This window comes from Leptonotus elevatus, chromosome 5 (assembly GCF_054856555.1).
Source record: "Leptonotus elevatus isolate MCC_2025b chromosome 5, RoL_Lele_1.0, whole genome shotgun sequence".
NCBI classification, from domain to species: domain Eukaryota; kingdom Metazoa; phylum Chordata; class Actinopteri; order Syngnathiformes; family Syngnathidae; genus Leptonotus; species Leptonotus elevatus.
In genome coordinates this window covers 28,136,870-28,149,533 of record NC_141243.1, presented here as the reverse complement: position 1 = coordinate 28,149,533, position 12,664 = coordinate 28,136,870, and the positions used below count along the sequence as shown (strand labels likewise).

General features: G+C 44.5%; 1 protein-coding gene across 1 annotated transcript; it reads right to left on the bottom strand.

Moving 5' to 3' along the window:
• Positions 1-134: 134 nt before the first annotated feature.
• On the bottom strand, positions 135-5,038 carry LOC147174833 (uncharacterized). The gene is made up of 5 exons (XM_086075842.1): positions 4,928-5,038; positions 4,680-4,808; positions 4,493-4,575; positions 1,420-1,525; positions 135-1,331 (listed from the first exon to the last, which is right to left on the bottom strand). Exons 1-5 carry the CDS (start codon positions 5,036-5,038, stop codon positions 135-137), a joined length of 1,626 nt encoding a protein of 541 aa, XP_085931968.1.
• Positions 5,039-12,664: the final 7,626 nt, after the last annotated feature.

Here is a 12,664-nt window from a genome sequence, read left to right as displayed (position 1 = left end):
TTCTTTCACCATCTGTTTTAGCACCTTAGAGTCGCTCGGTGCGCAACTGTACTTCTCCAAGGAGATACCCAAACGGTTGTCATGCAACACCTCCCACTGCATCAAGGTGAGAGCTGTGGCATCAGTGAAATTGGTTAACCGATAAGTATTATTGTTCCATGTCCACAGATAGACATCCTTGAGGCAGCCAGAGAATGGTACTTTCGGCAACTGGGGATGGACCGGGTAGTAGCTACACATAAGGTGTGTGGCCCTACCTGATATAGCACATCTCGGGGCACCTCAAAATCCCAGTCACACATTGCATTTTCCTCTTTCAGGCATGGATTGGTGTAACCTTGATTTAGCATACAGACTTTTCCTCCATCGGTATGGTCACATCCAGTTAAATCGTAAGTCATATTTGTTTTGGGTGCTAACCACTCTCCTTTAATGTGTAAAATCCAGTATGCATTTAAAGCTATAACGGGTAATACATAATACCTGCATACTGTCTGAGAGTTGGTTACATTATATTGCACCCATGTGCCGGTGCACACAGTGTCATTGCAAACAGTTTTTTCCGCCTGTAAGCATAACCAAACATTAGTAGTGATATTCCATATCCTTCGCCATTCGTAATAATTATTTGTTATTACAATTGCTTTAAATCGATTTCTTTGTACTTTGGCATGTATGTATTGCAATGAACACGCAGTCCTATTCATCCAATCAGTCATATTTTGCAATACCTCATTAGTGGAGTTGTTTACTTTTTCTCGAAACTGCACTTGTTTTTCCCAAATTAATACATTCTGTGCTTGACCTTGCACCGCAGTTGGCATCCACCGTGCCACTTTTACTAATGCATCATGTGTGTATTGACCTGTGTAGTGCAGCTTGCTTGTAGTAATCTGGTTGTCAATCAGGTTGGCGGATCCCAGCAACGTTCCTGTCCCCCCCAGAAGAGTGTCATACCCCGCCCGTCGAGCACGATGACACTCTGGTAAGATAGGGAACTTGATTGTCCAACGTACCTCAGTTCGAATCAGTCCATGTGCCATCTTCATACAGGTTGGCACGATAGGAACAACGTGGGTTGTGACATCGGTGGTAGTATTAGGCGACACCCATATGGCATACCGGGACGTGGATCGTCCCGTGATTTCGGAACCATTGGCTATCCACGTGTCTTGGCTCACTGTGATTGTCCAGTCAGTGCCATTGTTGTTCCCGGTGCAATTCCTTTTTTCCGTATCATACTCACATAAAGAACACGTGGCATTCACCGTCAGTTGGCACCCTCTGGCCATCACAGGAACGTCCTGTCCACGGAAGCACTTCCGACACACCTGGAGCGGACAATCACTGCTTACGTTGGCAATCAGGCAGGCTTGCCCGCCTGGACAAGTAAAGTCGTTGTCAGCGGCGTTTCCCCACCGTAACCGAAACCACCCCACATGCCCCATCGTCCGGCACCCCCATGTCTTTGGCCAGCATACATCTCCTCGTTGTACTTGGATCCCCAATCGAGGTGAATTCATACCTGTACACATACACATAGACAACTACACACTTGGATTAGTTTTCTCATAAATAGCATTTGTTAACGGGAACATACACTCAATTTTCGTCTCCAGGATACATTACGGCCACAGAGCTATCATTCTCCTGCGCTATAATTGCTCCAGCTTTGTCGGTCAAATTTTCCCCTTTTAATATCACCTGTTTTGGCATTTTTTTCACAATTTTCGACCGCTGTTTTTACATGATCTATTTTTAGATCAATGCCTCGATCCAGGGCCCACTGTCGGGTCCCCTGGATACCCCAATGTCCGCTTTTCTGATGTACCCATCTTGCTAGGCCCACTGTGGATTCCCTCTGCTGTTGTTAGCTGATGTCGTCCTTCCAATATCTGATTGCTAAACTGTGTTAAAAAGATTTTCAAAAAGCAGTGTCACTGTAATAAAGACACTGTATATGACGTTGTAGTCTTTATTTTCTGAATGTAACAGTGGTCATTCCTTTTACGTACTCTGTTTACATAAATGTTCAGAGTTTAGGCGCCTTGTAACATCTGTGGCAACCCAGAAAATACTTTCACTTACAAACCTTAGCTTTGTATGTAAATTTTTACACATGTAATTAAAATGTTCTTTAAACTATTTGAAGCACATATTAAGACATGCAGTACATGTTGTGTCCATTTCTAAATGGAACTGTGAATAAGGAAAAATACTAATATATATATATATAAAATACACATTTTATAGCTTAATGAATCAGTCACGTTCATCAGTCACGTTCTTAAATCAAGGTTTATATGACAATCTGTCAGATATATCAAAACTGTAAGCTGATTTCTGGACCCAATTAAAACTTTGTTTAGTTAGCTATTGTTGATTTTTTTGGGGTCATTTGTCTGAACTGGAACTCTCAATCAGTGTTGGGGAATCGAGGCCCAGAAGGTAAAAACCCTGGCACAGAATGGCTTCAGCCACAGGTGCTTCTTCTCAACTGGCAGGTAAACAAGGTAATCTCCACCTGCAGCTGAAACCAAATTGTTCAGGGTTTTTACTTTCTGGACCTGGATTCCCCAACCCTGTGAAGGGAAAAAAACCCATGGTTTGATATGTCCTCATGTAACCTCTTATATAAGGATATGTTGTTGTCCTGAACTGTTGTACGAATCCAGTTGCCCAACAATTTGTAAATAAAGGGCGGGATCAGCCTGGGAACTCTTCCATGTTTATACTACAGCCTTCCCTGCTCCCGAGAGTGTCTGGGAGAGGGCTTGGCCAGCCCGGTTTCTCACGCTCACAACTTTTTGCTAACGAATAAAAGACGGAGCGGCACACGGTCCGGATGGAGTCAGCTGTGGAACACGTACGATTGCCCAGCCGTTGTTGCAGCTCGCTTCACCCGGACCGTAGGCTCCCCGGTCTAGTGTCAAGGTAAGCGCTGATGATGATCATATTATGCTGCTTAACGTTGTAGTGTATTGATTGCTGTTTGCGGGGAATAAAAGGTACAATCATTCTAGCAAAGCAAGTTGTGATTATTGCTGTTTGCGGGGAATAAAAGGTACAATCATTCTAGCAAAGCAAGTTGTGAATATTGCTGTTTGCGGGCAATAAAAGGTACAATCATTCTAGCAAAGCAAGTTGTGAATATTGCTGTTTGCGGGGAATAAAAGGTACAATCATTCTAGCAAAGCAAGTTGTGAATATTGCTGTTTGCGGGGAATAAAAGGTACAATCATTCTAGCAAAGCAAATTGTGAATATTGCTGTTTGCGGGGAATAAAAGGTACAATCATTCTAGCAAAGCAAATTGTGAATATTGCTGTTTGCGGGGAATAAAAGGCACAATCATTCTAGCAAAGCACAGGTGTCGATTACTGTTTGCGGGGAATAAAACGTATGATTATTCTAGCACAGTATAAAAATGTTGATTGCTGTTGTTAGAAAACGATCTATGTTTTCTGCGTGTGCGTAAAATTGTTTTTCAAGAATCAGAGTTGAGATCATGTGAACAGTTTTTTCCTTCGAAGGTTTTATTATCAGAAATTTCTGAGACACAGCCGAGCTCACTCAATCAGTGATTTCTCTGTGTGTGTCTTTACAGCAAACTCACAGCATTCTTATACAATATTGAAAAAGTAGTACAAGCCTCCTACAGGATGCAGCTCCCCCTTCCCTTAATCCCTCAGTGTGTGAATCATGGACGGAAGACGGAGAAAGCAGATAAGACTTTGACAGCATCATATTTAAGTTCAACCCGAGAAGGGAGACAGAGAAAGCAAATAAGACTTTGACAGCACTTAAACATGCACATTCTCAGATATACACAGGAAACCTCCCAACACATTTATTTTCCCAGATAATTAGAGGGACGAATCTTCACTCATCAATCTTTACTGAGTTAACCCAGTTATGACTAAATCTAAACAGTTATAATTAAATTGAAACAGAAGATTGTTTTCACTGTTTGCGGGGAATAAAAGACACAGTTATTCTAGCAAAGCATATCAAGTCTCTGTGTATTCATTGTTGCCGCCGACCACTCACGATCCTGCATAAAAACATAAAGGTGAAGTAGTGTTTTCCACAAAACACCCTGCTTGCAATGTATTTAAGAAATCGCAAACAATGCCGTTGCAATTTATATCAACTCTAAACCAAACCAAAACCCGAGTCAGAGGATTTGAGGCAGGCTTGCATGTCCACACAGAATGACTCGTAGTTCTGGTAGTGTGCAGGAAGACGTAGGACCTCAAAACAGGTGGAAAACTTTGGAAGACTTTGGCTATTCACCACTTCTACAGTCAATTGTCTGGGCAGGACTTCCCATCCAGTCCAGAATTTTAGAAGGGCTTTGTGCTCTTCACAGGATGCTGCCAGAATTTTTTTTTTTTACAAGTGGAGTTTTGGACAACGTCCCATATTAGTGTATTATGTACCAAACCATCCATTGTAAAATACTTACTATTTCCATAAAACACTCAAGGTACACAGTTAGTCTGCACTGGTCCTCAACAGAGCACTCTTCCTCATCATCTTCCAGAGTAGGCCACACAATGTTCTCTAGAATAGACTGCATGACACAGCACATTATCAATACATTTTAACTTTGATCATTAGATTTGCAATTTTGGTTTTGATATCAAATGTAATAAGAGAAAATTACCTATATCTTACAGCGTGGAATGAAAGACGGTCATACAGCCACCGTCGATTGGTTTCTGCGACACCTGGCAGGTCCCAGGACAGTGCCAACTCAAGAACATTTCTTTTGTCCTCTTCTGTTAGTTCAGCACTGCTGTTAAGCTATACATGGTGGACAAGGAGTAATGATGGGTCATACCATTCTACAGAACAAACCATTATAAATTTTATATTTAAATAATATTTTCCCTTTGTACAATTATAGAAACAAAATTCCAAACCAGCTCAATAGTGCTGCGGATGTCAACACTGATACACTGGTAATGTTCAATCTGAATTGTAGTCGTTTCCGATGAGCCACCGAAAAGGACATGGATGATTGCAGGACTCATCCCAGAGACACATGGTCCACCATGAATGAATGAATGCCCCATTATTCCTCCTACATTCAAACACCACAAAGTCACCAAGATGTTGTTACAATGTTAATAAAGTTTATAAATAAAGTTTGCAAAGTGACTGCTTTGGAAATATCTCTCAGAATTCTGACTAAATTATTTACACAGTAAATTCTGTACAGTCAATTTGTATCTATTTAGATAGGGACCAAATAGACTCAGTTTTAGAGTAATATTTACACTTGGAAGAGAGTAAAATAAAGAATTGTTAAAAATAAAAGTGACTCAAGGTAGGAACGAACTCATAACCTTCAGCTTGGGAGACAGCCGATTTACTGCCTGAGCTACGCAGCTCCTGCTTTCTGCTAGTATATCATTAATGTCAGCTGCAACTGCTTCCATGATTGCATGGAATCTTTCCAACCAAAGAAAGAAAAACAAACAGTAGAAGGGGCACAGCTCAGGTGGTAGTTGGCAGTCTCCTAAGCTGAAGGTCGTGAGTTGGAACCTTAGCCTGACTGCATGCCAGATCCACCACACCAGTATCTATTGAAATTAAAACACAATCTGCTTCTTCCTCTGGTCGTTGAATCGGTGGAGGCTGATGTCTGTGGATCTCACTCTGCTTCATCTATCCTTTCTTCCTTTCCTCAGTCTCTCCTTTGGTCTCTTGAGGTCTCCCTAATTGGTTGGAATTTAGATGTTTCTGGGGTTGGTGAAAGACTCTGGCTGGTAACCCGGTGGGTTGTAGGTAATGTCTGGTCGGTGCTGGATTTCACTTTCCTTTCTTTTCTTTGATCCATTCCTCGGGTCTCCTGACAACCTCACGACTCTAGCTGGATTCTGAAGTATTCGGTTTAGGTGAACGGTGTGGGATTTTTAATAGGTTTTAGGTGAACTAATGAGTACACACTCACACGCACGCACACACACACACACATACAAAATAAATAAAAAAATAAAAAATAAAAAAAGAGAGCAATGATGATGACATGTCAAATCGCTAAAATTACCGAATGAACAATACTGAGCTCTCACGAAAAAAAAAAGAGTCAGGGTATTCACACTCATACGCTGGATTGTTTTTCTGTTTATTGCAGAACCAGACATTGAACCACACATACATTCAACCACACACACACACACACACATTCACGCTTCCACATGCTTTCACACACCCATAGATGATCAGACTATGCATACACAGGACTACAGGATTACAAGCATCCATAGTTAGCCATAGTGCCTGCATCATAGCAGCCCATGCCTGTATGCCTGTACACTAAAGTGCCCCTACTGTAACCGCTTCTCGCTGATATTCCTGGATTAAAGCTGCCAATCCACATCTTCGCTCCACTGTTTCTTTGTGTTCTGACCGACACCCCGAGGGGGCGAAAAGAGAAATACTCCAATTGAATCAAACCTATACAGTCCAAACCTAGCCACTCCAACATTTTGGTCCTTCGAGCCGGATTTCTCTCTTTACCTTTGGATAGCATGGAGCCCGAAGCCTCTGGAACACGACCGAAGCGTCAAACGCCCCCTAGCCCATCTAGACGACTGCCATGTCAACTACATTGGGCGGACAGGGAGCGGCCAAGATGAACCCCCCTTACTTCAAACCCTCTCCCTACACCAGTCACCACTGGTGGAATGCTGACCTCCAGGAGGCGGACCTGTACTACACAGAGCGGCAAAGATACAGTCCGAAACCCCAGCTAGCCCACCGATGGTTTTCGGAGACAGAGCCCAGGGAGGAGAACCACCATCACCCCATGTCTCCGGAACTTCGCTTAAGAGATGAGCTAAGGGACATACACAGAGAGAAGGCCGTGTTACAGCAGTCACAGCGAGATATGCATGCCGACGTAGCTACACTTGTTGAATTTCAGGCTGAAATGAGGAGGCTGACCAGTCATCAGCCTTCAGCAAGCTATGCCACACTTTGTCAACCGTCATGACCCCCATCTGGTCCACAGTCAAGATGAAGAGGACTGGCCGGACACCCCGCCTGACGACCAGCCAGCTTCAACGATGACTGACCGATTAGAAGAGCTGATTTCACAGTTACAGCAGATGAAGAGCCAGGCATCTAGCCGCCATGAAGTGTCGCCAGCAAAGGCCAGCAGTCAACCTTCGCACCTCCAATCCTGGCAGTGAAGCAGAGAGTCTTACCCTCCTTTTGTGGCTTCTTTCTCTACCGCGCCACACAAACACCATCTCTGAGGCCAAAGTATCCAGCTGCTACGTCGACGCCGTCTCAGTTCCAGTACCAGTCTCCACCCACTGGAGCTACACCTTATGCTTCTGCTTGTGTACCTCAGCAGCTTCCAAACTACCACCAGCCTGCATATGCCCAGCATCTACCTACTAGATTCCCTACCTATGCAGCAACCAGTCCTCCTCAACAGTCAGAGCACCTACCAGTCTCCGCGCAGCAAGCACCTCGGATGCCGAGACAAAGCTGGCAGACTCCAGCTTCACAGCACCATGATTCAGCAGTCACGACTGCACAGACCTACAGGGGGCCACGCCCAACAATACCAGACTTCAGCAGCCGCGATCCCTGTGAGTTCGCGCTGCAGAACCTTCTGCCAGTGGAAGGGACCAAACTCTTCAAATATCAGATCCTGGTGGGCCATTTGAAGTTCGAAGAGGCAAAAAGACATCATGTATGCTCTCAACGAGAAATTTGGTCAGCCCCAAGAAAATAGCCAGTGTCCTTGACTCACCTGATGTTCATCGTGATGACACCTCAGCCTTCGAGCGATTCGCCCTCCATGTGGGTTAGTTGGTCTTCTCAGGACATTGGGCACTGATGGTGACGCCAAAATTTGCTGTGGGTCTTGTGGGCGAGACTTCTAAGCAAACTCCCTCCAGAGCAACGAGCAGACTTCCGTCGATGCACCTTCCAGCAACCTTCGATCTGGCCCAGTGGCTCAAATATGAATCATGGTGTCGAGAGTTTGATGGGCCAACACCACCTAAAGCGGTGAAAGAGAAACAAGCTTCCAAGTCCAAGAGTCGCCAGGGATCTCGAACTGTTACTGTTCTCCATGGCGCAGAGAGACCTGAGAACCCTAGTCCACCTGCGAGGGTCTTAAAGAGGAGAAAGGGGAGAGCCAAGCCCTACTGCCCTTTCTGTGAGAACGAGGAGCACTTTCTCAGCCAATGCGCCAAAGTCACAAAACTGAGCAAAGACGAGCTCACGGACTGGATTAAGACCCACAAGAGGTGTTGGCACTGTGCAAGGCCCACCTAGCAGCTCAGTGTGACCTGAAGAAACCCTGCAGCCTGAGTCAAGGTAAACATCTACAGGTCCTTCATGAAGTTAACGATAGACAACAGAGACCTTCTACTAGTGAGGACAGTCGCCAAGTGAGCCCCACTACTGAGGCCCTGTACGTCGACCACCCACCAAAGGGCAACAGGGTCTTAATGAAGGTCGTCCAAGTTCTTCTTCGTCACGGCAAATGTTCAGTAACCACCTATGCCATCCTTGACGACGGGTCTGAAAGGACGATGCTCCTCTCAGCAGTTGTCCGAGAGCTCTGTCTACGAGGTAGATGGAGAGGATCTCCCCCTTCGGACAATCCGCCAAGATGTTCAGACTCTCTGTGGCTCTACAGTGTCCTTCCATATCTCTCCTGCTGCTGACCCAAAGACCAGCTACCAAGTTTCCAAGGCATTCACCGCAGCACGCCTTGGTCTGTCCTACCCAATGGACTGACCAGCAGAGGTACCCACACATGGTTTGGTTACCAATCAAGCCCTTCCAGAACGTCAACCCGCTGGTGCTTATTGGGTCTGACCACCCGCAACAGATCCGACAGCTTCGAGCTCTGACTCACCCAAGACAGAGTTGCCTCTGAATCCACGCTCTGACTCAGCTGGCACTGTCAAACTGACACCATAGACTACAAGCACCAACCCTACGAGTATGGCACCCCAAAGATGCGGAACATCTATCGGGTCCTAGGCAGTCAGTACGACCCCTTTAGGATTCCTCATCCCATACACGACTCGGGCCAAGATGCTGGTCCGACTCCTTTGGGAGAAACACAGAGACTGGGACGATCCTCTCCTGCCCCAGGACCCCCTGCAAGCGTGGAACAACTGGGAGGACGAGCTACAGTTCCTGTCACAAGTAACCTTACCAAGAGCATATCTACCTGCCGAAGTAGACGAGTCAAGCATCACCCACAAAGTTTACGCATTCTCGGACGCTTCTGAGCAAGCATACGGCTCAGTGGCATACCTGAGAACAAGCGACAAGCAAGGTCAAGTCTACCTGTCCTTCCTTCTTGCCCGCTCAAGAGTTGCACCCAAGCGTCTCCTCTCCATGCCCAGATTGGAGCTGTGCGGATCCGTCACTGGAGCCCAGCTGGCTAAGCTCATAGAGAAGGAGCTTATGCTGAAGATTGAATCTCAGACCGTCCTGTGGACTGATTCCACTACGGTTCTGACGTGGCTGCACTCAGAGTCCTGCCGCTTCAAGATCTTTGTTGGCACCAGAGTGGCGGAGATACAGGAACTCACCAGCCCTGAGTCCTGGCGCTACATAGACACAGCATGGAATCCTGCCGACGATATAAGAAGAGGCAAGAGACTGCAGGACCTTGTAAAGCCTAACAGGTGGAGCCAAGGCCCTCCGTTCCTCCTCCAACCCACGGAAGAATGGCCAGCCAGGCCCAGTGGCAGTCAGGACGACGATACGTCTGAGCTGAGAAAGTCTGCTTTCTGAGGTGTCACTACAGTCGCAGTCAGTGGAGCAGATGCAAAGCTTTATGACACCTGGAAGGACTTGCTACATGCTCCAGTGCAGGAGCTGCACAGGGCGGCAGATCAGAGCAGCAGCCATTATCGCGAGGCAAAGATCCTCATCCTTAAGCGATCTCAGCGTGAGAGCTTCCCAGATGAGCTGAGGATCTTGAAGGCCGGCAAGCCAGTCTCATCCAGCAGCAGACACTTCTTGCCTTGGCTCCTGAGTTGGACAAAGAGAAGCTCATTCGTGTTGCAGGCCATACTTCCACCAGACTCCTCATTCAAGACTTCAACAGTCGTCTACATCATCCAGGGCCAGAGAGAGTGTTCACAGAGATACGGCGTTCATACTGGATACTGCATGGCCGTGAAACAGTACGCCGTTACCAGCACACCTGCACAGACTGTCGAAGCTGTAAGGCAAAACCAGCTGTCCCCAAGATGGCGGACCTTCCACCCGCTCGACTGCGCCTCTTTAAGCCAGCCTTCTTCTCCACCGGGATGGACTGCTTTGGGCCCTTCCAAGTCAAGGTGGGAAGGCGTACGGAGAAGAGGTGGGGTATCATATTTAAGTGTCTCACCACCAGAGGCGTATATCTTGATCTCCTGAACACAATCCACGCCGACTCGTTCCTCATGGCCCTCAAACGGTTCATTGCTCGCCGAGGGACACCAGCCGAGCTGTATTCGGACCAGGGAACCAAGAAAGGGAACTGCGCGAGGTGCCCCTACTGTAACCACCTCTTGCTGATGTTCCTGGATTAAAGCTGCCAATCCATATCTTCTCTCCACTGTTCCTTTGTGTTCTCACCGACACCCTGAGGGCGAAAAGAGAAATACTCCAATTGAATCAAAGTTCAACATATGTTAACTGGTAAAATTTCACAATGGGCTTTATACAATATTTTAAGGCTGTTAAACTCCATCAATTCATTAAATTTTAAAGTTTTTAGTTGCATAAATAATGAATTAGTGTGGTCTCTGTATCCACAACCGCAAACAACACGAATAGCACGTCTCTGTAAAAGAAATATGGATTCAGTGTAGGTTTTGGCTACACACCCCCACACTTCAATGCAATAGGTCAGTTATGGAACAATCAATGAATTATACAACAATAACTAAGCATCCTTGTTCAATGATTCTGTAACGGCTATGGTTTGTGACACCTTAGATTTGACATATTCTATATGCGCTGTCCATGTTAAATGTTCATCAATAAAGATATCTAGAAATTTAATTTCATTAGTCCATTTCCATTTCTATTCCTTCTATGTGTTGCTTCGACATTCATATTTCTACCACTGAAAATCATAAATCTGGTTTTACTAATATTTATAGACAGTCTGTTAGCATTGAACCACTTCATAATATTGAAAAAAAGAGAAAGGTCCACCACACACAGTTGAAAATTGAGCCACAATTTATTGACTTACACAACGCATTTTGCTATATAGCTACAGTATATAGCCTGATGAAGCCAATAAATTGTGGCTCAATTTTCAACTGTGCGGTGGACCTCTTTTTTCCTGACACCACAAGCACCAATGAATCTTTTTCTGTGCTCTGCGGGGCTATTTCTTCTCCACTTCATAATATTCTTAAACTCATTCTCTATTACTTGTAATACATTATATCAGGGGTGTAAATCATTCCAATCAAGACGATTCGATACGTAATCGATGCATGGGGTGCGATCTGATACAAGGACGGTTCGATTTTAAAATGGAACGATTCGGTTCGGTTCAATACAATAGGATTACGATTCGATTTGGTGCAACGATTATTTGATTACTTGACAACTATTCAACTGCCACATTCATTTATAATTTTTATGATACGTCAATCATTTGAATATCTTGTTTAATTTAATATTCATTATTTGCAAACATCTGCTTTTATTTTGGAAAACAGCGATCAACAGTTTTGCATATGTAATGCTCCGACATGTTACAGACCAAATTAGTAAGCATCAGTCTTTTAAAATGCTATTTTAACATGCATCTGCCTAATAAAATGCAACACTTGTAAGTAATGATAGGCGAGTACCAGGTATCTGTGCCAATACCAGCCTTATTTTAGGGTTCTTTAATGTTTAGGCACTGATATTTTTGGAACATTTATTTGAGTATGATTTTTATTCAATATTTTTCAATACATTCTAATGTAATCAACACATAACACTTTTATTTAATGTTTGTTGCAGTGGCCTACAATAATAAATTCTAGTTTATTTTAGGAATAAATCCTCTACCTCATTTTTAAGACCACTCAGCTCCACTATGTTATTGTATTATGATGCTGGTCCAAATGCACTGATATTTGTATTTATTCATTTATTTTTGTGTCTATATACGGGTAGACCAAGACAAATTTAAGACACGCTCATGCAAGCCACTTAAATGACCTAGTTTTAGTAATCTGGTTTAGGCCTAATCCTGGAGTGGATTACATCTCAGAGTTTTACCTTAGAGAGATGCACCAGACAGGGCTGACCACTCTCTCCTTTATTATTTGCGATATAATTGAACCGCTTGCATTAGCTATACGCCAGGATATTAGGATCCAAGGAATTCACTCCGGGGTCACAGAACACAAAATCAATCTATATGCCGATGATATATTACTTTAGAAGAACCTGCTATCTCGTGAGGAGAAGTATTTAACTTAAAGGTGCTTTGGGCCAGAGGTGGCAGTTGTGATTAAAAAAGTGACAAACTGCACAAAGATCCTTTAATAACTAAATTCTTACATTTATCAGATTATTCTATCTGGACAAAATCAACACTACTCCTAATTAAAGAAAATTCATGAAACCCAAGTCCAAGCCAGGATCCACACTGCGCTTTTCCTACG